This window comes from Varroa destructor, unplaced genomic scaffold (assembly GCF_002443255.2).
Source record: "Varroa destructor unplaced genomic scaffold, Vdes_3.0 BEIS01000001.1, whole genome shotgun sequence".
NCBI lineage: Eukaryota > Metazoa > Arthropoda > Arachnida > Mesostigmata > Varroidae > Varroa > Varroa destructor.
The window spans coordinates 39,579,787-39,607,041 of NW_019211454.1; the positions used below are offsets into that span (position 1 = coordinate 39,579,787).

The following is a 27,255-nucleotide window of genomic DNA, read 5'->3' on the forward strand; positions in this document are numbered from 1 at the left end:
CAAATAAATAGAAGATTATAAAGCGAAAAACCGGTATTAGCAAACGACTTAAAAGTGCAAATACTCTTTTTTTTTAAGCTGTAGCGTAAAAAGATACCCCCGATCCCCAAATTATCGGTGTTGGCGATGTGTTGCGATAACCATGAATTCTAGCCTAGTTCGCTTACCTGCACGGCATAATATTCGCTTAATACTGCGCACACAATTAATCCGTTTGTTCAAAAATGTATCGTTTGTTTCAGGTTGGTGAGTATTTTTTAGTAGTCCTAATTTCAAGTTATGCTTTTTGAAGTAATTTCCGCCAGATGCGCAGACCAATGCCACCGCTCGAACCAACCCCTAAACCCCTTTTTAAATTCAACCGGATAGCCCTTAGAGCCAGCGAATTTTTTTATCATTTCTTTTAGCGTGTTACAATGCTTCCCTTTTGTTTTTGGAATAGGGAAAAATCACAGGGGACTCAGTCCGCTGAACAGCAAGGTCAGGGCAGACACACAGACCTTTTTAGCAAAAACTGTTATGCAAGTGGTAAAATGCGGTTTGGTGTGTTATTGTGCTAGAGGACCTAAGACCTTCTATACTTTAATTTTGGCCTCTTGCGTTGAAGAAACTCGTGCCATGTGAAAATATTTCGATAGTACTCATCGGGAAGCGTCGAATCATACGGCATGAACTCATGATCAACAATTTCCTGGCGGTCAAAGCAAACCTTAGGAAGTACAACGTTTTTGTCTGCAATCGCTATCAAAGGTCTTCCAGAATGGCATCAAATGATGACGCAAAAGCGCGAAAATTCGAACGACTTATTCATTCATTTACGAACGAAATTGTTAGTCACCACTATTGTGATGTGAAACTATTATTCGCACTTTATACGTATAAGTCACTATTTAGTAGACATTCAATAAAATTATTGTTTCCCCCATAATGCCTCACTTTATTCTCTGAAAGAATCATCTCTGCTCATCACGTTCAGCGCAAATACTTTTTTTTTTTAAAAACTACCGAAATCATATAGCTATTTCTGTGTAGGTTTTTTCTGTAAAAAAAACTAGACTTTTTTTTATAGGAGTCACTCAAAGTTATTCCTTATGGATGCGTTCACCTGTCTCATGCTAGTTAAATGCATGTAAGATGCCAACGAAACAACGCTTCTAATATATAGAATAAAGTATAGCTATATGGGCCAAGAATTTATTGAACACCATCGTTAGAACGAAAATAATATATCAGCTTATTGGGTCAAGGCTCTTCTATTATTTAAATAGGCTCAGTATCATTTATTCATTTTCGATGACATGTCAGTTGAAGACATCTGTATCGTTAGTTCATTTAGCCCACAAAAATAGGACTATTTGGGCCGCTAGTAATTTTCGAAAAAGTCAGTCATTTAAGTGGGTTGAAGAAGAAACGCTAGAAAAACTGCGGTAATGGTAAGAAAAGCCGAGCCCTAATCATTTACGAACGAGTTAAGCAGCTCAAAGGCTATGATCCGTCTACTAAAGGCCCAGAGTAGATGGATCCTACCACGCTATGTGGAGTCGACCATACTAAATGACCCAAATGGCACATCCACGAGTTGTGTTTTGTGCGAAGAGAAAGAAAGACGGTAGGAATATGCGCGCCGTTCTTCAAAGCCAGCTTGATTTAATTGAAGTCTGTATAACAATTATAGTTATGTATGATTCTGGTTTAGATAATGATACGTAGTAAATTCTCGTGATCATTAATCTTACTGTGGTGCATAGGTGTGAAACATTGTTTCACCAGTACAATGCGTTAGGTCGTCGACAATTTGTTTTAAGAGCGATTCCATGTGGCACGATAGATACAAAACTACGATGTCTTACTTTAAATTGACATATATACACATATCTGCGTCCCTATTGTGCTGAGTTGCACTCTGCAAGCACCTTTGTAGTTACCTTTGTGTATAATAGAATGGATTCGAAATGCGATGGCCCATTTAGTTCCATCTCACCTTTGCCAACATAAGTTCTAAGACGATAATAACTTGATCTTATGATTTTACAGTTTGTCCTTGAAACAGGCAAAACTGTAGTCGTGAAACAAGGTAGCGTTATCGCTCAACTAAAATTCAATAATACGCAAAGATACTTAGCTGTCCCATATAGCCTGAAAGTCGTAATGTTTCCTCGCTGGAAAATAACGCAAATAGGTTCCGTTATGTTCACTATTTTTAGAACAAACCTTTCGTCGCGTTCAGGTTTTGTCAAACCGTCGTTTTCAGAATTTGATCAAAGACCAGCTTCTCTACAATCTCCTCGCGCTAAGCAAGACATCAACCAAAGGCTACGGTCCACGTTATTGCGTCCGTGAAGTCTGATGAAGACCTTCACGAGATAAACCGGATGATTCTCAATAGTCAGATTCGTCATGAGGTAGAAAATCTTCACAAATTGCATAAAAAGCGACATAATAAAAATTAACAGCCGTTTTGGACAAAAGAGAGTGGCCATCTAGATAGATAAGCTTGATCAATTACTCTTTTGGAGATATTTTGCCCCTTTTGGACTTTTTGGCAGTTTCGACCCGTTGAATTTCGTAGGCGGGATATCAATCCAAAATATAATTTCACCGAAATTTGTTGTCTATACATTAACAAGTGTTCACGCACCAAAAAACGCTTTACGAGAATGGCTAATGAGTAATTTATTATTATAGTTGTAGTCGGGGAAAACGGCAGTAATGTAAAATAATTATAGCCGTCTAAATGACACTTTTAGCGCATGCAAAATAGTAACGTTAAAATACCTGAAGTCTTAGATAGATATAGAATAGATGCAGTCTTAGAAACGCAGCACGAAGTCCAGATTTAGGCTCAACACCCTGCATATATGTAACATAAACATAGGATTAACTAAAGGTCGTCTTAATTGAACTATTTAGTTTTTTCATACCACCGTCAAATTTTATCGAATGAGACCGAACGTGAAATTGAGATTATTCACTTTTCATTTTTCCACATAGAGCTTCAGTGGCATATGCTTTTTTGCTGTCCTACTATTACAGTCAAGATGAAATTGGGCAAAAAAACAGTTCCGGAACATAACAAACAAATAACAAGTTGTGCTATCGCTTTTGCTCTACGATTTTTTGTTGATATAGCCCTGAACATAGTATCACGTACGACGTATTTCCTCCACAAAATTAGTTACTCATTAGAGACCTACATATATATATATATATATATATATTTTTTTTTTCTGCGTGTGGGTGTGTGTTTGGATCAAAAAAATTTGAAAATGACAAGATACATTTATCACACCTTGTTTTAATACATAGGCGTTTAACCTAACAACAAAATTCGGTACTCCAAACCTGAACATCTGGAGACGCATGATGTTCACCTCATTACAAACAAAACAAAACAAAACGAGCTTAAGACAATACTGTCGTACTCCATGTCGTTGCCACAAGTGCTAAATGGTGACAGGCAATGATATTTGTGTATTAGCAAGCATTTTCTTTGATCAGGCTTTTAAAAGGCATATTGCCTCTAGTAATCCAGTGCTTGATTATGTCCTAGTTTTTCGGCGGTGTTAATAGGTATACTATTAACCAACGTTTTTTACTTCTACACAATCAGATAATTGTTGTTATCAGAACGTTTTTATTCGATTGTTTTTTGTCTTTTACCGACAGTTGCAAGTGCAATACATGTAAGTTTCTAAAATGAAACGGTAACAAACAGGGGCTTTTCAAAGCCGTGCTTTTTAACCTACCTTGTAGCTATGAGTTCAATTACGTAAGCATGCTGGAAACATGCTGCCGCGCGTTTGAATTGACGAGATCCACTAGTTAACATTTCAAGAGCTTATAATAACATATTTGGTTTTTCACGAAAAAATCAAAACTATTAACAGCAATTAAAAATAGAGCGCCCCATATAATATATATATATATATATATATATATATATATATATATATAAGCTTTCTAGCTTTTGTTAAATTATTTTTATTTCTTTTTTTGATTTTTAACTTAGTCAGCGACCATATAGATATAACTGTAAGCTGAAGATCAACCACTAACAAGGTAACAACTAGTAACATGTAAATTAATCATCCACTACCAACACGAAAATGATCAAAATTCGCGTTCGATTAGCAAACTTAACATATCGTAAACCCTTTGATAGCCCCCGCCCCTACAGAAGTTATTTAAACTCCCTGTCAAGAGATCAGCATCTTTATAAACTAATATAACTTAAGCCCGCATCTATTTTATGCGCCTACCTAAAGTATCTCAAAAAGATAGAAATGCCCATAGCCGTGATGCCAAGCGACACTCAGTTTGGCCTTACACGGGCTATTTAACAATGGCTACGCCTATAGGTGAGGTTTTGAAAAGAAATGTAGATGCAGTGATAGATGACGAACTTATTACTTAGTTCAGTGGTCTTTCATCATATGACTTTCGATAAGGACTTGGTTTACTAATTAACACGTGTTATGTTGGCTCCTCAAAGATAACCTAACGTATAAAAGGAGACGGTCGGATTATTACACACAGCTTAGATAAAGTGACCTCAAAAAGACACGCGTTTTCAACTCTCCACAAGTACTTATGTGGCAGTCCTCGGAAGTAACAGCTTCAATACAATTGAATGATCTACCGGGCCGAAAAAAACCTGGATTATTTTCTACTCCTATATGGATTCTAATAACATTTGAGCACAGAATAGAATTGCATCTTTGCCAAAGTTTGCGAAAACCAAATCGTATATAGTCGAGCCACAAAAATATGGCGATCTGGCTTCGGAATTATAATAAGGGTTACTTAAGGTTTTCACTGTTACACTAAGCATTCACCGAAATAACAAAAACACAGTGAAACACAGTGAAATTATGCAATACAATGATGCTGTACGCCGGCCATCTCATCATTGTTTTACAATGTAGCTCGGTACCTGAATGCATCCTGCATTATTCGAGAGCTGTGTACGTATGGAACGAATCTATAAGAAGAAATTGCGATTTTAATAAAGCGCGCGAGAAGATACGATCATTCAGCATCACGATATCGTACATTTACACGATAGGCATCAATCAAAATAGGTATCATACTGGGAAATTCCTACGCATTCGGTTTGCCAGTCGTTAAATATTCGCGTCACCAAGAACATATGTATAACAGGGCTATATCCAATATATTATACCGCATACATTATACAACACTTAGCCCCCCGTAGTAGATTAATTATTACTATCGATACAACTATTCCTCCTTTTTGGTAGGTTTTTTTTGTTCGACTTTTAAGGCTCCCCTTGTAGGGTTAAGCTTCTCACTAGAGGCCCGGTTCAACTCGATGAAATGATGAAGATCCTCCGTAATAGGTCCGCAGAAGACCCTGGGCTCAATTCCTCGCGCTTGCAAAATTTCCCGTAGGTCTCCAGATTGGGTCATAGTTACCTTTAAGAAATCGACAAAACGAACGAATAAGTATGTTCAATATATTAAGTACGGTTTTATCTCTAAAAATCATACGTGACCTCAAAGCTAAGTAATATTTTCTGATTGGATTCGTATTATTACCATATGCAAATATATTAATAATTAAATTCATATTCGGCGACGAATTTTACCCTCATTGTGGCGCTTTTCCTAATCTTATCGCAATTCTTTACATTGGTATTACCTTGCAATAGCAGGCGGCCTTGATAAATTCGTCCTTAATGCCGACGAGCCACTGTTCGAAGAACAGGTGTCGATCTTCGGCTAAGACTAACTAGAATAGATAGAGCATAACAATACAATTAATGAAAAACTAATTTCTGGAGATAAAATTTCGGTTTCTTCGGTTCTATATTCTATAATCTGAAACTAAAAGCTCTAGTTCGTTTTTACCTGCTTTTTTTTTTACCATGTACATGTATGTATTAGAGCATGAGAATATCGTTATTTATCTAGTCGACGCTTGGATCGTCCTACCTTGGTGATAATTTTGTATGTCTCAAAACAAGTCACCGGCTTCCGGTAACGAATCGCCATAGCAGCGATTACGAAATTACGGTTTGTCTTTCGGAGGTCGAGAACGAAGTCTAGCAGTCCTGTATCACCAACAAATACTCCCCTTGCATACTCGAAACTGCGAAGGTATTTACCATGGTTCATATGCAACATATAATCCAAATCGAATGGTAAACAGATGCCTGGTACAGAAGACGGAACAGGAAAGAGGGATCGAAGTAAATAAGTGGCAAGATATAAAATCAACGTCGTTTACTACTTTTAAAGACCGTACGAACGAGTATCTGCGTGATATCACAATATTTTCAGCTCATTTTCAAATATAAGGTTAATTAAAAATGCTTATATACTAAAACACATTGTGAATATATCCGCCTGCAATTAACGGTCTAATACTCATTAAGTCGCTGGCAGCAGTAAAGCCCGCGCTTAACGAAACCTGTGAAAGCGACCGAATCACAAGACCTGCAGGCACGTCAGCTGTCCGAGAACCAGACCCGGAGCACATAAGTTACCGGATCGCTGCAGGAGGCAGGCCTCTAGAGCAACCGTAAATACCAGTAATGGCGTCAGCTTGTGATTCACGTAATCGCCGGCGCTGAAATAAGGCACTGAAGGGAGACTAGTGTCGACGAAAAAAAGGCGTGACCAAGAAGGGACATCAGACCTGTGCTGTATGTAGTACAGGACGCTATATACCGTACAAGATCGTCAGATCCAAATCGTAAAGACTATACGCTGCTTTTAAGCTTTGCGAATAGCAAAATTTCACTACCTAAATTGAAACACTGAAAAGGGTGCAGTGTTTTTAATGCGACCTTCACTGAAACCCTCGGACAACCTATTAAGGCCACTCACGCTATCTGTGAACCTCATTGTTTATAAATACGACGATGCTCATGTGATTTATGCAGCTATGTTGACCTCAATCTTTTCTTTGTAACTACCGTATGTTTAAAGGGCGTGCCACCAACGACCTGGTTTAGGTATACTAGGTAATGTTTCATAACTACGTGATAGATAAATACGCCAAATTAAGAAAACTAACCTGTCTTGCATCGGTCTGAACTCTAACTAAAAATTACGTGATGATTTAACAGGTGAGCAATCAGCATTACACAAGTTCTACTTTATTTAGGTACATTAATTAAACATCGAGGTCACAAGCTATTTTATCAATATGGACCATCCAAGATAATAACACCTATTTCCCCAAGGCTTGATTTTTGTAATATCAGCTCTATCAGATAATTTTATCAGCATTGCTCGCGACCAGTAAGCTTTTATTTTTTAAATATTTTCAAAAATTAATTTTTAACATTTTTTTCAATTAAATAAATATTTAATTAAATCAAGAATTCAGACCCTTCTGTTAACCAGTACAAATATCTTGCAATTGCTAAAATTTCAAAGTCCAGCGATTATGTGTGGAGAAGTACCACAGAAGTTATAGGGACTGTGAAGAGGCTTTGTTCGTTGAGCTGCCTGTCTCTACAGAGTATATTTGAATTGTACATTAGAACAGAGCCTAACCTACATTAAATATAATTATGATTTTATCAATATTGAAGAAACCGGCAGGTGGGCCTCAATTTCAACCTAACAAGCCCGACAGAAAGGATAAACATAATATGTTTATGTACTAAATGTGTCTGGACGTATGCACTTTGTATACAACGTGTCTAGTAATCGTATTATAAGAATAACTCGTTAATTTAAGAATCATAGAAAGAATGGAGATATATATTTCTTTTTAATCGCACTCCTGGGAAAATTTACCTCTCATATAAAAGCATAAATTATACTAACGCGTTGAATGTCAATCACGCCTCAATAGGGAATGATTTCGTTAGTCCATAAGATAATTTGAAATGATCATTTTACATGTGCTCCAAGGGATAGGATAACATTTGAGTGAATCATGCCAATGTTCTCTCGAACTTTTGTTAATCGAAAAAACGCTATGCAGCCAAGCTGGCTATTCTGGCCATAGCAATTAAAAAAACCTCGTTTAAGATTAACCAAATCGGCCAACGTGTTTCCCAAACCGGTTGCCAGAATTTCCTAGTCGTAACTTTACCGATGCTACAACAAGACACATACTAGATATAACGCTGGTATCGTAATGGCAATTCTGCCAACCCTAAAACATTTCGTCAAAGTATTACGTCTTCCAGAAGATTACTTAGTGCCATTCTATTATTTTATGTGTCATCACAAACTCACTGAGATTACAAGACCCTTTCACGAACATAAAAACAGTTTTTATTTGTAGTATTTATGTACCCCGATGCAGAAATTAAAACTAAATTTTAGGACCCATCGCAACTGAATTAATTACAGAATAGATTTGTGAGCATAAAGCACTGAAGTCCATAACCAACCTATTCTCGTAATGAACTAAGTTAAGAGAACAAAGAGTTGTTATTCTTTTCTTGACATACATTCTGAAAACTGTATGGTGCAAATGGCTATAGCTATCGTTTGTGACCCAATCGAAAAATATCGCAGCATAGATTGCATCTACTCAAATGTGTTACTCGTCTTAACGATAATCGCAAGAATGAACGCGATAAATAGCAAACGGACAAAGACACACCGAAAAACAACAATTAACTACTAAGCAAAATATTCATCTTCGATAACGAGTTAGATCCATTTTAATATGAATTGACTTAGAAATGCTAGTTTAAGTTATTCAGGAGGGGTGTCTCACGTAAGTAATCGAGGTATTTAATAATCAGACCGGCATCTGGAAAGGACAACATGCTAAATACTCTGATCCCTAGAGTAGGCAAAGCCCCATTAACTGAGCAACAACTTCGTCAAAGAATTTTAGAAATTTTTAGAAATTTAGACAGAAGTTTAGCAAAACTGATTTTTAACAAAAGACCAGTTTCACGACTGAATGTTAATCGATAGACTAGGTGCTATAAGGAATTACGCAGAAGGTGAAAGAAAGGTTAGCTAATATCAGATTGAAACTCAATGTTGAGCAAGATGACTATATGCATATCGAAGTGTCCAGTAACAACATAAGATGTAACGTGAACAGTGTTATCAGTTAGTTAAGCAATTTTGTAATTATAGATAATGAAGCAACGATTGACAATATAAACGTATTGATGATCTTCAAAGGAATCAAGTGATGTATTTACTGCACGATGTGTTGAACAGAACGCTAGGAAGACAGAATCTGTGGCTAGATATTACCGATGGTACATGTTATCGTAATCACATACATATTTCGCCTATAATATATATCTTTGATACATTACAGAAAAGACCGGCCTAGTCTAATATTCAGATATATGTTAATATTATGCACGTTTCAAATAAACCACTCGATATCAAGCAAGCATAACCAGCTCTTTGATTCCCTGTCGCCGATAAAACTTACAAAACATTAGCATGTACTAGCAGAATAACCTCAATAACCTCATATCTTCACATTCTTAACAGGTTTAATTGAAGAAACGAGTCCACCAGCGTTAAAAAAATGGAAAACCTGTTTGGCCTTCAACGGTTTCCTAATGAACCTATTCTACAAATCGACAGCATCCTAGTTTTTCTTATTAAGCCAATTTCTCACGCCCTTTACACTAGAAGAAATCAGGGATGTCATACAGCAGCATGTGTCGCCAGCCTGGTACGCTTGTATTCGCTAAAAGCACGACGTTTAAAAGCAAGATCCTATTCGATTCGAAGCTAATATAGCCAGCAGCGAAACACTGCATTCGTACCTAAGGTTCGGAAAGTACGCACCGTACGATTCAACGTCTTCGTGCACGTCTCGTATCTTCTTCTTGAAGCCAAGTAGGTACGGAAGACATTGGAGGCCTACCTTGACGAAGTATGTCACGTCGAATATCAAACACAGTGACACCAACGCTATGCTGATCAATTCCATTTTACTGTTTCAGAGGTACATGCAACTTTGCTGTTTGTTAACCGAGTATCCGTTCGGTCAGACAGCATACGACGCAATAAGAAATCGCTTTTTTCCTCGTTTTTGATGATAGCAACTGTGATATTACTATAATTTTAGCAGGAGCTGGACTCTTAAATAGTTATTCTGGGCGGAAGCTAGCCACTTATTTCGTCATTCTATTCGTGGTCTTGCCTTTCTGCCGGCAATTTATCTTATTTTATTTGAGCGCAACTAGTACACCCACAGAGAGGCGTCGCTTGCCGGAACAGCGGCCTACACATCAGGCACACTTCAGGTACACGTCCTCCGTAAACGGAGTAGGTAGCGTCGTTCCAGATCAATGTCTCCAGCTGACAGCATGACACCTATCCCACTTCATCTCGCTGATCGGGGGTCCAAGTACTTTACACCGTACGGTGCAACGGTAAGTATTATACACTTCACTCTAAGATAGGAGAAACAAGAGGCGAGGGCTGATCGGGAGAGTGTCGGCAGACACTCTGCGCATGAGCAGACAGGTCCGAGGAGAGAGCTTGGATCACATTTAAGCGGGTTACCTATGTGCTGGAAAATAAACTTCAGATCGTGATGCTTCATATGTGCAAATATATTGTTCATCACTACTGTGCGCTCTTTATTCCAGACATGATAAATAAGTCAGATATATTAGAATAGTAACAAAGTAATGAAGGAGCATTTAAAAAAGAATTCACAGGCTTGTTCAGGTGTCACATCTTTACCAAACAGCACGTATAGGTTTTGTACTTTACAGAATTCATGCAAGAGGGAAATTGAACTAGGCAATATTATTAATTGAATCCTGGACACGAAAAGATATGATCCGCACACTAAGCATATGTTGATACTGTTTTCTGGTAAACTGCTGATAGTTTTGTTGTGATGTCATCATTAAGCTTGAATCTAGCTTTTAGTTCACATGTTATTTATTTTTATGATCACATGATACGTTACAAAAAACTCCTTTCACTTATCCTTGTTTTGCATATTTGCCCCGAAACCACTTGTTACAAAGAACGGTGTGTTACAATTACAGTCGCTGGCTTATGTAGAGAGAAAGCTAAAGATGAGCGTCCGGTACACACTGTTATGGTCTAGCAACTGTAAAATTTTTAACATCTAGATTTGGTTGCCTTAATCAATGTACATCGTCCATCAGGCTTCACAGATTATTATAAGTCGCGATCCATCTTTAGTAATTACGCTGTATGTTGGAACTGACTGTTAGCAATGACGTACTTTCTTCACAACATATAAAGGTCAACGTAACTAGAAATTATCTATTGAAGTTTAAGAACGCATACCGTTTTGCAAACAATGACGTACAGGTCCACGGACAAGTTCCTATCTATAATTTTAGCTGTACGATCTTGTAACGTGCCCTATAAAGCCATTCGATTCAAACAGAATAAACGTTTTTAAAAACTTAAGATTATTCTATAGCTTTTAAACTAGAGATCAGAATAGACCAGAGCTGGATGTATTACTTTTAGAACATTCAATGCTCTTTAAAGTGATGCATTAACTTTCTGGTGACACGGCATGTCAATTAATTCAAAATTCATAAACACCTGAATGCCGAGTTTAGAGGATTGTAGGTTCAAGCTCGCCATATGTATGTGCGCAACTTACAATGAATAGACTGACTTGTACGATGCTTTTTTGAAGCAAATAACTCCGCTACTTCAGATTGGAAATAATTTCCTTTAAGTTGAACCTAGTTGCTTCCGTGTTTAGTTAAACAAACGTTTATGTTTTTCTCACAATACTTTCCATAATACAGTCTAGACGTATTTATTTTCGAAACTTGTTGTTTGTATCATTGTGTGACCTTCCTCCAATGTTCGTCGTACGTAGGTAGTAGCCCTGGATTTCGACTCGACGATGCATAACCGGCGCTAGCAATTTCCCAGGCCATAGACGCCGGATTACGGAGCGACACTGTTCTTATATTCAGCTTAATGCTCTATACAAATAGGCATAAGGAAGGCCTACACAAGACGTTTTATCACTTGTTTTCTCTACTCAGCAGATAGTTTGCTGAAATCTAATGCTTGAGTCTTTGTGCAACCAATGGTCACAGTCGTAAACAATAGGGAGACCCATGCATTTCTCATGACCGGAACTTTAACAGAGAAGGAACAAAGATATGCAAGGATTTACTTGGATAGATAAATACTTCCGCCGGTTTAGTGGTAGACAAGCTTAATTTTGCCGATGTGTAAACTATATGAAGTTCTGTGTCAACTAACGGTAGTGTCTGTAACAGGCAGTTCCGTTCATTAAAGCGGTTAGGTCCTTCAATCACAGATTTTTTCTACCAAAGCGTTGCCGTCTAGGTCATTTTCGGTAAACTGGCAAAGCTTCATTAAGGAGCAAATGTTCACGCGCCAGTGGCAAGAAGAGGATTTCAAATAGCACACAAATACGGATTTAAGGTTGTACCTTTAGAAAGACTGTTTCTAGCGAGCATCATTTAACGTGTACCTACTCATAATTACGTAAGCAAATATAAACTTTTGAGAGTGCACTATCCATGTTACTAAATCATGCCTAGTTCTGCAAGCCGCTTTTGAGATCGTTTGTTATCAAAACAAGAGTCATTTTCTTTTAAGCGAGACTATTTCAATAAATGATTGTATATATGTAATAACACCACGCTATGAGCTTCAAGGAAAGACGCTTAGACCTGTACATTAGTCCTGTAGCTTTAGCTGTACCACTTCAATATATGTACAGAGTGTTGAAGCGTGTGTCGTTTTAGTTACACAAAACGGGTGATAAGGCAGATGAAAAATCTCACGACAATACTGAAGGTTTAAGAAGGTAATCTTATTTCCTAAAGACTTTTAAACCATACCAAGGCTGCAGTAATATCAAAAGCATTGCGGCGTTTGATACTTAAAAAGATGAAAAAGTCGTAACGGTCTAAGCTTGCTTCCATAACAATATGGAACCGTGGGAGTTGGCTGTATGATAAGTGGACGACATCAGATCGAATCTTTTTACAGTCTCTCTTTCCTCGGACTCTCATGAATCAACTAGGTTGTACATCGTGACAGTCACTGGTCAAGCAGCTTGTTGTATACCACAGAGAAAAAGTGTGAGTTTCTAACTTCGTCACATGCTAATTTTGTACAATAAACAACCGGCGAAAGTTTAATCGTTGGCACATATTCAGCAGCTGTTCAGTTTTAGATAGGAAAAAAACGCTCAATAATCAAGTAATTGAATACAACATATATTCATCGTTCTTTCCAAAGTAACACAACTTGTCGTAATCAACCTTTTATTAAAATTCTGTGTTTCTGTACAGACTTGCAAAATAAATGTATTTGACGGCACGTAGTTGTCTTAGGACAATACTTAGCGATTTAGAAAAAACACATGACATTTGCCAAACTACAGGTCAAACAATGGTTTGTCGCCGTAATGTCACCTCCCATGTCACATTGCGAAGCACTTATTCACAAAAATTTGAAAAGCCAATTCAACGCAGCAGAGCAGCCATAAGAAAAGGTTCTTTCAATACATGATTTCACAATGCAACACTCCTTATATTTTATTCAACTTACATAACGTTAAAACACTCGCTTTAGACCACACTGTCTATGGAAGTTAACCTTTTCGTCCACTTGGTTTTCTGCAAGCGCACAAACCTTTTCCAGTTTCCCAAACTCAAACAAACTTAATTATCCGACCTTTATGACCGATTCTCAAATGCCGTGGTACATTTTTCTATTCTAAAATATTGGCTGCCACTGTTATTCAGCGTGCCGTCACAACTTTCATCACCATCTTAACTATGTGACAGATCCTTCAAATGCATCATATCCTATATTGGTAATAGCGTCCCTAACAAATATAGAATTCATAAACGTACGACTATAGAATACACGATAAAGGAAAATGTAACGAAAGAACAAGAGTTGTTGTTTGCCATTGCCAAAATTGGAGCTTTTACATGGTAGGATATGCTCAGGACGAATGAAGTCAAATAGCGAAAAAAAACTTCTTGTCGACGTAAATGGCGTCAACAAATATTTAAATAGTTATATATAGTCTTATTAACAATTATTTAATACTTCCATAATGACGGGCTGCAAGACGAGGTATGCTCAGCGTTGAAAACGCTTTACTGCAATCGCTATTACCGATATTATTGTTATTACTAGTTACTAGTAGCAATATTATTGCTATTATTATTAATATGATTTAAATAATTTTGCGATATACAGTCAAATAATTGATTTGCATATGATATATAGCACATATTTGAAGTGGGGTAAAAATTTAAGACCTAATAAATGACACTCGCGAAGGATGGCTCGCGTTACCATAATATAATGAAAGATTCAGTTAAACCCTAAAACGATGATGTCTATTTGTGCATCACCGCCGTCCTTTGCGTTACTTCCTGAAGGATTTCTTGAGTAGAGGGGTCACAGGAATTTTACCGCTTTGGGTTTCCACAGGGTAGGAAGATCTGAGATAGAAAACAATCACGCAAACGTACAGTTAGGATCTGCTTTATTTTCATAAATGATTTATCTTCGCTGCAATAATAGCGTGTAATGTTAATTCAGTATTCAATAACGCGGCTCATTATTATTGTGCTCTGTTATTATGTATATATTATATGAGAATTATTGGTTTGACTCGTTGGGCTGGCTTGTCAAGGGCACGAAGAAAACAACGTATTTACATTTATGAAAACGGAGCATCGTAGGACATGTCATGGTAATGACGTAGTACTCAGCAAGTTAAATGGTGTTCATAAATAGGCACCAGATGGTCAAGACGATACCCATTAGGTGATATTATCAATAACAGTAATTACTTAAGATGCGGTAACACTTGTAGATTTCTTTGAAGTAATTCGTCGGTACGAGATGGGTCGGTCGGCGAAGGTGGAGAGTTAGAATCTGCTGTGAAACCATCTCGCTCGAGCTCCTCAAGGTTTTTTGGATTCATAAACTGTGCTTCCTCGTCATCACCCATTCCCAGACCACTTAAGCCGGTTACACGCGCAGGCGCTCCACGACTTCCTCCTTCAGATAAACAACCCGCTGCCGCTCGAAGGTCACTGTACGAGAATGCAAATATAAAAAATGTTAGAGAAACTTCAGGGCATAATCATTATGGAAGAGTTTTCTTAGCTTGTCGCTAACAATTAGAAGGAATCAAAGGCATCACCTATCGAATTTATCCCTCTCTTCTCACTGATGTGTCTTTATCGCTCTCGGATAGGTAATATGACGAAAAGAAGACTTGATTATACACACATTTAGTGCAAGTCATGTAAGCTGTGCCTCAGCGATTACTTCACATGTTTTTCTACTTCACTTTATTACATGACAAAGGCGCTTACTATTTATAGTTTAGCCCATCTCCGATATTATCGAATACGCTCATTCTTGTTAAAAGGCTGTTTTGAACGGTTTCATGCGTCGGTAGTGGCTTCTCCAACATTGCGATGGGCAGGCTTTGATCTATGTAACTTTCGCTAATCTCAGGTATCAACAATTTGGACGTTGATGCGGCCTTCGATGCTGAAAAGAGCAGAGATTATGGTAAACAGTATCCCGAGCCAGCCACAACCACGACTCTCTAGCGATCTTCAATTATAGCAACAAGACTCACTCTTTATTTGCATTGTTCTAAGCATCGTTTGAACTTCGTCTGCTGAACTTGAGTTGAATGTACTTCTTTACATTCATCCCTCTGGCGTGGAACGCGGCCTCTCAGATTTTTTGAGTACGAGTTTTGTGCTACCAAGAAAGCTACCTTTACTTTTGACACGAAATCAAAGAAGAAATTTTTACCGAAAATAAAGATTTATTCTATAGATTATTCTATTATTTGGTCAAGTTACTATCAAGCTGAGAGGATAATAAAAAAAGAGCACTAGTCAGAACCTTTTTGTGAACAGGTGGATATCGTAACGCTTTCTTGGGTCGAGGTTATTATATCGGAATGTCGCTCTGATGTCAGTTGTAGCTGTGGTTTTTGTAAAATGTGGTATTGCTTCCTTGCGTAAGTTCTCCTGATGTACTCATCTTCATCATCCATTCGAGGTTTTAGCATAGGCTTTTGCTCGGGTTCCCTATCTAGTAGTGACCGTGACGAGTACGAACGAGAGACTGTGGAGATGGACAGTTGGCGATATGTCGGGTAACTAAACGTAAAGCAGATTGACAGAACAAAAATAAAGCGCTTTAATATGGCCAACTAATTTTCACATGTATAATAGCGGAAAGAGTTCCACATAACTTATGACGTCAAAAAAAATAATATTGATGGGCGAACTGTTAGAAACCAACAGCACGCTCTAGAAAATTATGCAATTCACTGAACGAAAACGCGCAATTAGGCGGACCTACCTTTGGACTGACGATGCGTCATTGTTCGTATCAGACAGATTTGATATTGAGTGCCTTGGTGGCTCTCGGAATTCATTCCAAGCTCGACTATTCGGTGCGCTATGCGACTCTTTTAACAGTGAAGCTTGCGGTGGTGGCATCTGATTTCTATGGTCAGCATCCGTTGCGGGCGCGTAACTCGTTCGAATGGAATTTCCGCAGCTGATTTTTGATTCGTTCATTCGAGAGCGTTCCATGATCGTATTGCTGCAAACTAGTTTCTCTAGCTCGCGTTTGGCCAATTTCAACCGTCGGATTTCTTCATCCTTCTCTTTTAGTTTCCGGGATAGATCATCGTCGCTGTTTGTACGTGGCATCACTACAGGGAGGCCCAGCTGATTCGGGCTCTTGCGGCTATTTATAAAATGATCCATAATAAATGCCGGACATAACACAGTCAACAATATTGTTTTAATAGCATTCTCATACCACATGAAAGCCTCTAATATAAAAGATGTTTTTATTGTACTGCAATGACATTGCACCTACCTACAGGATGGTTCCCGAAACTTATCGGTAGGAACGGATGAGTTTATATTACTTTGTATACACAACAGCATCCTAAACAGTATGCTGTTGTGTATGCAAAGTTTAGTATAATTCATGCAAATATTTATGTCGGATACAGTCTTTATTCACAAAGTTTCATGAGGCTCTGCTGTTCAAACGACCATTGGGGAAAGTCTAGTGACGTCAGGTCGTATGAACAGGGTGAAAAGAATCTAAATTTATTTTACAATACAGGATACGATCGGAGACACAGAGCCCGAAATATCTGTTTTTGTTAAAAAAATATAAGCTGAGTCGTTCGACCCGTACGCACAATAAAATTGCTTTTCTTGGGTTGCAACTATTTGGATGTAATTGATACTTTAGCTATTGATGATACTATGCTATGCTGTGGCCTTGTTACTACGTGACGAAGTCGAGCATTTCTCTTTGAACGACAGAGTAATGTGGTTATTCCCAGCTTGGAAGTACAGTACTATCGGTCTACTATGAGCATCCATCTGTATTTAACGCTTTACTCACAGCGCTGGTAGAATGCGACTTATAGTTACCTCAAGAAACAATGTTGACTCACCGAGCTTTTGAAAGCGAGATGTTGTTCTGGTGAAGGATCCCATGTAGACCTGAGATTTTACGCTCGCTATGGTGCTTGGTAATGTCATATTTATCGAGAAGAGTGGATATTTGCTCATCTTTAACCTTGATCTCTTTTTTAGCGTTATCGAGTTGCGCTCGAGCTTCGGCTAGCTCGTTGCGTAATCGCTCCTGTTCAAAATCATTTCCTTCTCGCAGAATATTAATTGTTTGTTCGTGATCGTTTTCCAGTCGCTCTTGTCGCATATTTGTCACTTCTTTTATAAGTTTGGATCTTTGCTCACGTAAGTTAACAACTTCTACCCGGGCATCCTCAACTGTTTTTAGCTCGTTCACGAGTCGTTCATATTCACTGTTGCTCTTCGAAAGCTGAAGCCGAAGCTGCGTTACTTCATCTTTCGTTATTTTGTTATCTTGAGCGCTAACCGCGAGGTTCATGACGTCCCTTGCCACCATTGAAATTATTCCACCGTCAACAATGTCGCCCGCCTTTGCTCGAATAATGGTTGTTTCCACTTCTGTTAGTTCGTCTTTTGTTCGCTTCAACTGAAAAACAAGCAAATAGAATCAAATAATCAGCTATTAATAGTAATTTGTTTTATGGGAATTCCTGCGTTCGTAGTTTTACGAGTATCGGGGACTAAAAGCTTAACATAAACGTAACGCATAAAAATCTAGATAGCAAATAAACTTGTTATGATATTAATACTTGTGTCACTATTACTCCTCACTCCAGCGATTACCCGCCAAATTAAAAATGCACTTCGAATGTGATCCGTTTTACCCTATCAGTTGTAGTCGAAGTAACAAGTGACTTACCTGTTCCATCGCGTCACGTAATTTTCGCTTGAGCTGATCGTTCTCGCTGATTACCAACGTGATTCTACCTTTGACTTCAGCTTCAGAATTCTCTGCCAGCCGCTGCAATGTTCGTTTTTCTGCTTCAAGCTCTTTGACCCTCTTAGCGGATTCGACTGACTTCTCGACGACACCTAGGAGTTCATCCTGGCCCATGATGGGCGCCTGAACATCCATTTGCTCCAGCAAATCCGCAAGACTCTTCTTGAAACTCTTTAGCTTCTGAGCGTCTTCACTGGATTCAAAGCTTGCATTTGCTCGCAGACGTGCGATTTCCGCACTAAGCTTTCGTTGTTCAAGTTTAAGTATCTTGTTAGACTTTTCCATTTCGTCTTTTGCTTTGTTGGCGCTCTGGACCTGCACACGCAAAACATAAATCTCCTCATGTTAACCCGCATGTGTGTTGTGAGTATATTTAATAATTCCTACATGTTACACTTATTTATTATCTGCTACTTCAATATAGATAATATAAGCCCATATTTCCCTTATTTTTTGGCACAATAGAAAAGCGGAATTTGCTTCGGTGAATCTTAATAAAAACGAATAGATTATGGACACATTCACATCGAAACAACGGTAATAGGCCTGGATCAAGAAGCTATAGCTCATGAGCACTAGGCTAAAAACGGGTATAATAACTTTTCACACCTCTTCCATAAACTCTTTCATTTGTTCGAGATTAGTATCTATGTCCTTCGTAAGTTGTTGACTTTCGGCGATGTTTTCCTGTAAAGCTTTTTCGGCTTCAGTTCGGCCTGCCTCGGATCCTTTGAGAGCTCTCTTTAGTTGATGAATTACTTCTGTTTGTTCTTTAATAGAGGTTTCAGATGATTTGATCTTCGCCTGCAGATCATTTATTCTCGATAAATGGTGGCCACACTCGGCTTGCAGTGACTTCACTGAACGACCGATATTATCCAACATAACCTAGACGATTGAACAAAATTGCACTATAATTTATTCGGTTGTTTCTTTAGCTTTTAGGTGTATAAAATTTACACTCCTAAGTAGTCTAGCAGTAACCATAAATGCTTAACGTAAAATTTGACACATTTGGCCCAACGTCTGAAACGTCCTATCAGGTTCATCCAGTATTGACATCCAACCTTTCCGGCGATCTGTTGTATACAAAACAGGAAATATCGTTCTGTACGTATATATAGGAAAAATGGGTTTCATTACTCAATGACTCTTAACTATTAAAATCAGTACAATCAGACTAGAATATTGTATCTCATCATTAGGGCTAAATAAAAGGTTTGAATATTCTTGAAAATTATGGAGGAGAAAATCATCAATGCGCTATGTACATCATTCACAGGGATCGCCTAAATAGTAAATCGTATACCACGGTAGCTTGGGTTAAAGGTACGGAAAGAGACTCACATTTTTCGAAAAGATAGACTCTTTGAGTACTGCGCATTCTTCTTGACTTTCAGCCAATGCCTTCCTCAGGGTTTCCACCTGATCTTTGAAACTCGAGTTCTCTATACATGCTTGCGTGTTTGCCTCGAGCTTTGCTTTGGTTTTTTGCAATTCCTGACGAGCGGTTGTGACCGCCTCATTAACATCCTTATTCTCTTGTCGCGCGGCTTCTAACTGTTTTTCTAAAATAGCTGCTCTATTGTTAATATCCCTGACCTCATTAGCCATGCCCTCCTTTTCCGCTCTGAGCCTGAGAATTGCTTCGTTCGATTTTGATTCGATCTGATCAGCGATAGAATCTCGTTCGTGACCAAGCTTTGCAATGGTCTGATTGGCAATTTCAAGTTTTTTCTCGAGTTCAGCCTTCTCTTGTTGTGCAACTGTGAGTACAGCGCTCATATTCTTCGCCGCTGAATTAACTTCATCGAGTTTTACTTCTATAATCTTCAAGGTGCCATCCTTTATAGCTAGGTTAGCCTTCGCAGATTCTAGTTCCGATGTAAGAGAAGCTATTGACTTTGTCATTTCGGCGATTTGCTTCTCCTTAGCAGACAACGTTCGTGTCGCCTCATTCAAAGTTTCCTATGACAGAGAGAAAGTCAATTGTCGTATTGACATTTAAGTTGTGCGGTGAATGCTTGGAAAGTATCTCTATAATGACTTAACGTTACTACCTTGATAAGAACAAGAATCAGGCTTATACATCGATTAATGTGGAAAATCATATTGGAGAATATGAAACTGATCTGTGACTTGCCTGCATGAACTCTTTGTCTTCAACTTCTTTGGAAATGGCATCACTGAGTTCTGTGCATTTGGCCTCTTCTTTGGCGAGCTCCCTATTTTTTTCTGAAAGTGCTGCTTCAAGTTCTGTAATCTTCGTTTTTGAGTAGCTGACAGAACCCACTAGGCTGCTCGTTTCTGGAATCCATGCAAAATCCGTGAGTTCAGGGTGCATCGGCACTAACGGTCTATTCGCCTGCATCTGTTCAAGCTAGTACCCTATGAACTGATGGTCCACAACAACGTTTCCGATGGGTTATTCTATTATTCGGCAACGCCGACTGTGGTTGAAGTAATAAACACGCCCAAATATTTGGATGTTTCCATCAAAGTCCGAACAGGAGCTCGTTATCCAGGGCGCCAGGTGATAGCAGATAATTATCTAAAAATGTTCTTCAGTTTAATCACTTGGAAGTCTTGCGCAGCAATAATTTCTCATAATAATGCCTGAGCAGTGCTACAAACACTTAGCATCAAACACTTATGATATTTTCTATATATATTCCAGCCAATATAGATATATAGATATATTCCAGCCAATGCGAAAAAATTAGGTCATAATAACCTTAATTACCTAAACTATGCTGACATAATAAGAGGCCTCAAGTTTTATAACGACAGAAGCAATGAATACACTAGTTACCGCACAAATTCGTATTTTTGTACGGAAAAATCGTAGGTATGTTTCTATGCACGACTATCTACTACGAAAAAACACCTTACCAGCAATATTGTCCCTATCTGAACAAATGGCAATGTATTTTTTCTTAAGGTCGCTCTTTTCTTTTTCCAGTCGTTGAACTGCAGCTGTTTTCTCCTCTAATGCAGACTCCATCTTGATAAGTTGTTCCATTGAGCTTGTTTTACTGGCTCGCAACTGTTCATTTTCAGCTAATGTTTCCTCACAGTCGGTCTTCAGTTTCTCCAGCTTAGCAATAGCCTGTTTAAGCGACAATTCAAAACTTCTTTTCTCTTCGGTTTCGAGGCGTAATTGTTTCTCGACGGACGTTTTTTCTTGCTCCAATCGAATGATATTTTCACATTTGACACCTAACTTAGTACACATTCTGGCTTGTTCATCCCTCGACGCTTGTAACTGTTGGTACAGATTGTCAGCTCGAAAGGATAACTCCTGTAACTGCCCCTCAAGGTCTGAAATATTCCTACTAAGAAGGGTTTTCTCTTCGCAATGTTCTCTGCGCTTTTGCTCCATTTCACCGTTAAGTGATCGAATGGCGGCATCCTGCGTGTTTTTAGCCTCTGTTAGCTCTCTCTCTAGAGTCATGACACGTTGCGCTCTTTCAACAAGCTGCTCTCGCAGTCCTTCAGCCCCGATAGACTCAACTGCAAAATAATTATTGAAAATAAGGCCAGAAATGAAGCAAGTACGCTTCGTATAAACACGTGTACTGTTTGATGCACAATCTACGGGAATTTTGGCATAACTGTAGGTTCAAGTTGTTGCTTTATTTCTCACTCAACTATATACTTCTGTGTGCTCCAGTTCAAAACGTACGATTTGCATTCTCGCATAAGGATTGAGATGGATAATGTCAAATCAAATTTACCTTCATATCGGTTTTCGAGAAGCTCATAGATGTACTTCATTTTGCGAAGCTCTTCTCTCGACTGTTCTACTTCTACGTGAAGTTGTTCAGCCCGAAGTTCATTCTTTGTCATTGCTTCTTTCAGCTGATCTCGAATGAGTTTAACCTCTGCTAATTTTTCCCGCAAGCCGTTACATTCGTCATTTGACACGACCAGTTTCTCGGAGAGCTCATTAGCGCGAGTAGCCGCCTGAGAAATCGTTTCGGTGTGATCGCTAATTTGACCTGGTTGTTCAGAAAACAACATCAGACTTCTTATAAATTACTTTCAGAACTAGTAAACGATATATATATATATATATATATATATATATATATATATATATATATATATATGTCTTGCATTCAAGAATATTACATACCACGCAGGGACGCAATAAGCGCTTCTTGAGACTCAATCTGCTCCTGCTTCATGTTGGCATTCAAAGTGGCATCGGCTAGATCTTGTTCCTTTATTTTAAGATTCTCTTCAGTTATCTTCAGTCTTTCTTGCAGGTCAATGATGACTTTTTTATGATCTTCAACGAGTACTGCTTCAACAGCTTCACCCATATTCTCACCGGACACATTATCCAAAGTGTCTTCCGAGCGGTTCCTTTGTCTGTATCCAATAGTACATATTAGATGCACTCAATTATTTACTAATATGTCAGAAAATTCCTTGCTTTCAAGCACATGTACACAACACGTATTTACTTAAAACAATATAAATAACCGTATGCTTGTGTTTTTCTATTTAGGTTTGACACGACGTCTTTTATACCAGTTAGCCGCACCGGACGCATTCAGCATTAGTCGAATTCACAAGGGAACCGATTTCCGAACAAGAACCGAACAAAAAAGTGGTTACCAATCTACTAACCTAGAAAAGGACCGTTGCAGACGTTCATCTTCGAGCCGCGACTGCAGCTCCACAATTTTGTCCGTCGCTTCCAACAGTTCCTCATCACGTTCGTTAATCAGAAGCTCCAATGTTTGTATTTGAGCCTTGCACTCCTTTAATTTCTTTTCGCCGTGAAGTATTTTCGTTTCGAGCTCTTCAGCTCGGGCTTTTTCATCGAAAAATTTCTGCTCGTACGATTTCAGCTGCTCTACCGTTTTTTGAGCAACCTTGAGTCTTGACATTGTGACCGAATCACTATCTGCTAAAACACCCTCTTGGCCCCCAGGAAATCGATTTTCCTTTGATTGTTCTTGATCCATCATTTCTCGCAGAATCTTTAGTCGAGCTTGCAGCTGCCGAATCTGGTTCTCCTTGGCATCAATCTGGAGTTTGGAATCCGCCTCCAGGTGTTCATAACGATCTTGCATGACTAAGAGCTCACGGCGAAGTTTGATGATCTGCCGATTGTACAGAAAGGATAAAACGATTACTTTCTCCAACTGCCTGGATGAACACCGCCCAAAGATCCTACTTATGCACCTAATTATAGGCTTTAAAATGGTTCAAGGGTACTAAAACAGTATGGTTCAAAGGAGGCATGAAATGTTTATGCACACGGCTTCGTACAGCGAATTAGCAAAGTCTACATGTTCCTTATGTACAGTAACCATTTGTTCCACATATTAGACTTAATAAACATGTGATGTTAAAACGAACCAATTCCTTATCTTGCTCGCTCTGTAAATACAAACAAATAGACCTGAGTTGGATGCATCATGATAAATTACACTATGTATTCTAATATGGCAGTAAATAACTAATAGATCAAAACTCAAGTCAAATGTATGACTACCTTAGTTATGACGCCTTGGAATTTTAAATAAAATTGATCCAAATATGCTATCGTATCGATTAGATGTGTTTAGTCCGATGTGGTTCAGTGTTGGATACAAGTTCTTACATCTTGGGAGTATTTATCGCGTACTCTCTGGTGATTTTCCGGAGTCCGTAGCGCGTGCAGGGGTGAAGCCGGTGGCCGAAGAGCTAAAACGCAAGAGGAGGATGAACTAGCCGACGAACACGCAGACACAGACAGTAGGTCAGGAGTGCTTCCACAAGTGAGGCCTCCCACAAACATCGTTGAACCGGCCGCTATTGCTGATTCCATCCATGCCGCAACGATTTCACGCACCTTAGCAGCTACACGTTCGCCCGTGCACACAACTTCGCAGAAGTCCTTTATAGCGTCCACCTACGAAGTGACAGCACCATGAACAAAACGCTGATTAATTTCAAGCACTGTTCTAAAATTTCGTGGTCTAGATTGAAAACAGATTTCGACTTCCTGTACTCTTCAAGCGCGAAGTTTTTGTATCTACGTACCTCGGGTCCTCTATAGTCACACAGAAGCTTAAGACGGCCGCTCAGCTCGTGCTCTGGTGAAGTGGAACTCTTCGAAAAGTCCTGAGCTATTAGCGCTCCCACCGACAGTGCTGAAGCTACGGATAGCTCAAACAGTTCTCCATGGCAGCACTTGTTGATGTTCAACGAAGTGTCGAGTTGCGGGAAATAGGACCGAAGCACATCACGCAGCTGATTCCAATTTTCGTTCGGCGAACTTGTTGGTTCACTACACCAATAATAATAAAGCACAACATGTATTGCTTTAAATCACAATTCCATCGGTTTTTCTAATACACTAATCTAATTCTAAATAAACTAATACACAAAGTTGCGTGGTTAGTATTGAAATGGTTACGTGATTAGTGGTTAGCTGCAATTGAAATCTTCCTTAAGTCTTGCTATTAATAAGCACTCACATAGAGAATAATTCTAAAAGTCTGACGCCGCCGCGAAGATGACGGACCGATTTGACGTTGACTCCATATAAATTGAGCTGAAATTTAGCAAAGAAACAGTTAAGAACTAATTATATTGTAACCTGCGTCGATGGCATTTGACAATTTAGCTACTACTAATCTTAACTAATATCATTAAAATCCAAAATGTTTACTTTGTCTATAAAACAAACAGGTCTATAGAACAAAGCTCACCATAAAAATTTTGTTATTACGCAATTTCCCCATTTAATCTACAGAAACTCTAGAACTTAACCTTTAAAGGACTACATAATTTAAAACAAGCAATAAACCTTTCTTTCTATAATACATATTGCTCATGAGCCTTACATTCTTCTAAGTTTTTATCCAATATTATATATCAAAGTTTTTTTATACCATATACCAAGAGTTACTCATTATTTGCACTAGCCGGATTTTTTAACGTTATCACTACGACCTTATTCCCAATTAATATTCTTAAAGATATCGTAGTTAAGAGAGCATTGCTATATAAATAATCGTCGATCATATGGCTATCATATTTAATAGAAATTACGTATACCTTGGGAGCTTCTTTTTTACTTTTGTCATCAAATCTTCCTAATTCTGTCCGAATTTATTAGTGAAAAATATTAATCTGGTAGACATCTAGGTCTTTGAATTCTGTCCAATAAGGTGATGAATCAAAGCTTCCGAAGGTTCTTCTTATTAGAGTATGTTGACTATATAAATATATATATATATACACCGAATATAGCCGCAATTAATTCTATTGGTTTATAGATGCTCGTTTATTGACTGCTCTCATTAACACTCAACAAAATTCCCGTTGTGTTACAGCTGTCGGCAACAAACAGTTAATCATTTTTGAGTAAGCGCAAGCAACGGCTTTCCTCTAGTCACAACTGTCACATACAAACGAAGGGAAGCAAGATTATTTCGCTGTGAGTATACTTATGGCACAAATCATAAGTAATATAAGTTCAGACTAATCCTTTAGTTCACGAAGTCTAAAAAGTCTAAAAGTACAATCAGTTGGTTGTCCGTTAGATCGTAGATACAACATTTAACAGGCTAAGGTGGATGACACTCACTAGAACGTCGAGAGGGTTTGCCATTGCTTACTGGATGTACGCGCTGAGCATCTAAAATAGCGCGCACAGAACTCGTCGTTATTAAAACAAAACCACAAGCGAAAATCTTGTTTAAAGAAGTACACACGAATCTGCCAGTCAGAAGTCTATCCCTGTAACTGATACAATTGCTTAAGCGCTCGCCCAACTTTTGAAACGGTTTGACTTGGCGACGCCTACAGATCGCGGCTCCTTCGCGCATACATATACTCGCCTGCTCTGCCTCCTCTCATAATTGATACTTGTGAGTAAATAATTGTTATTTACTAACTCTTGTTTTCAAAAAATCTAAATGCGAGGAGCATAGCGCCTGTCAAGCTCTAGAGGTTCGCCATAACGAAAGCAGTCCGAATGCGATTCTAGACATTCAAAGTCTATACTCGTGCTGACCCAGAATTCTATATTACTAGTCTTTAAATTAGGCATCAACATTTTAAATGTAATTTGTAAATCAAAATCATTGTTAATTTCGTTTCCTGGCTTCCATGAAAGCTTCATGAGCATAGTACTTTACAAAAACTCTGACAATCGTAACATTGCCTTCGATCTGGTATATATACATAGAGATTTAAATTTTTACTAAATCATTGAACCCTTTATGCGTATATATAGGGTGCGCGCATCGATAAATAATAGGTAGGATGTGTACTGAAACAAACATCAGTACTAAACTGTGGTTTTCCACTATCCGCTAAGCAATACATAATAGCTAGCGCTGAAAGTCATTCGATTTCAATGTTTCATTATATATATATGCAAAAGGAGATTCCGCGTGCAGTTAAACAATTAACCAAAAAAATTGCCAAGAAATAAACAGCTCATTATAACCAATTGCGTTTTTTGGATTTGGACCGCATGGGAGCACAATTTCAATTTACATTAAGCAAGCAACGTTGATCCAGTAACAAAACCTGATATCTGTATAGCACTTCATGCTTTACTCATTAAAACACTTCGCGTTCTAATATAGATTTATCTTGAACGGTACAACACGTAAGCGGCAAATGATTTAAGGACCAATGTTGGAATAAACAGTGAAGCTTGAAGCAATTACTTGTTCTCCACAATAAGACTCAATGTCATCCCAATTTATAAGTTCCTTCTAGAGTAATAAATTGAGCGAAAATGAGCTTGGCTTTCTGAAGCCGCCTCGGAAGTTTGGTGACGACAATTTGTTCAACTCGAAATAAAAAAGATGACGCCACAACATAGCTTTTACTGAGGTAAGAGTAGTGAGCCGTCAGCTACTGCTC

General features: G+C 38.4%; 2 protein-coding genes across 2 annotated transcripts; both read right to left on the reverse strand.

The window, feature by feature from the left end:
* Nucleotides 1–232: 232 nt before the first annotated feature.
* Nucleotides 233–10,376, reverse strand: LOC111255628 (protein THEM6-like). Its single transcript, XM_022817783.2, has 4 exons — nucleotides 9,760–10,376; nucleotides 5,956–6,176; nucleotides 5,663–5,752; nucleotides 233–5,436 (listed from the first exon to the last, which is right to left on the reverse strand). The coding sequence occupies exons 1-4, from the start codon at nucleotides 9,902–9,904 to the stop codon at nucleotides 5,242–5,244; spliced, it is 651 nt and encodes a 216-aa protein (XP_022673518.1). The 5' UTR covers nucleotides 9,905–10,376; the 3' UTR covers nucleotides 233–5,241.
* Nucleotides 10,377–13,187: 2,811 nt separating this feature from the next.
* Nucleotides 13,188–26,180, reverse strand: LOC111246460 (uncharacterized). The gene is made up of 18 exons (XM_022796217.2): nucleotides 25,964–26,180; nucleotides 24,849–24,925; nucleotides 24,412–24,658; nucleotides 23,990–24,280; nucleotides 23,008–23,486; nucleotides 22,508–22,746; nucleotides 22,107–22,370; nucleotides 21,262–21,882; nucleotides 20,513–20,676; nucleotides 19,717–20,337; nucleotides 18,979–19,257; nucleotides 18,289–18,684; nucleotides 17,450–18,015; nucleotides 16,327–16,719; nucleotides 15,862–16,121; nucleotides 15,315–15,495; nucleotides 14,784–15,029; nucleotides 13,188–14,429 (listed from the first exon to the last, which is right to left on the reverse strand). The coding sequence occupies exons 1-18, from the start codon at nucleotides 25,985–25,987 to the stop codon at nucleotides 14,354–14,356; spliced, it is 5,424 nt and encodes a 1,807-aa protein (XP_022651952.1). The 5' UTR covers nucleotides 25,988–26,180; the 3' UTR covers nucleotides 13,188–14,353.
* Nucleotides 26,181–27,255: the final 1,075 nt, after the last annotated feature.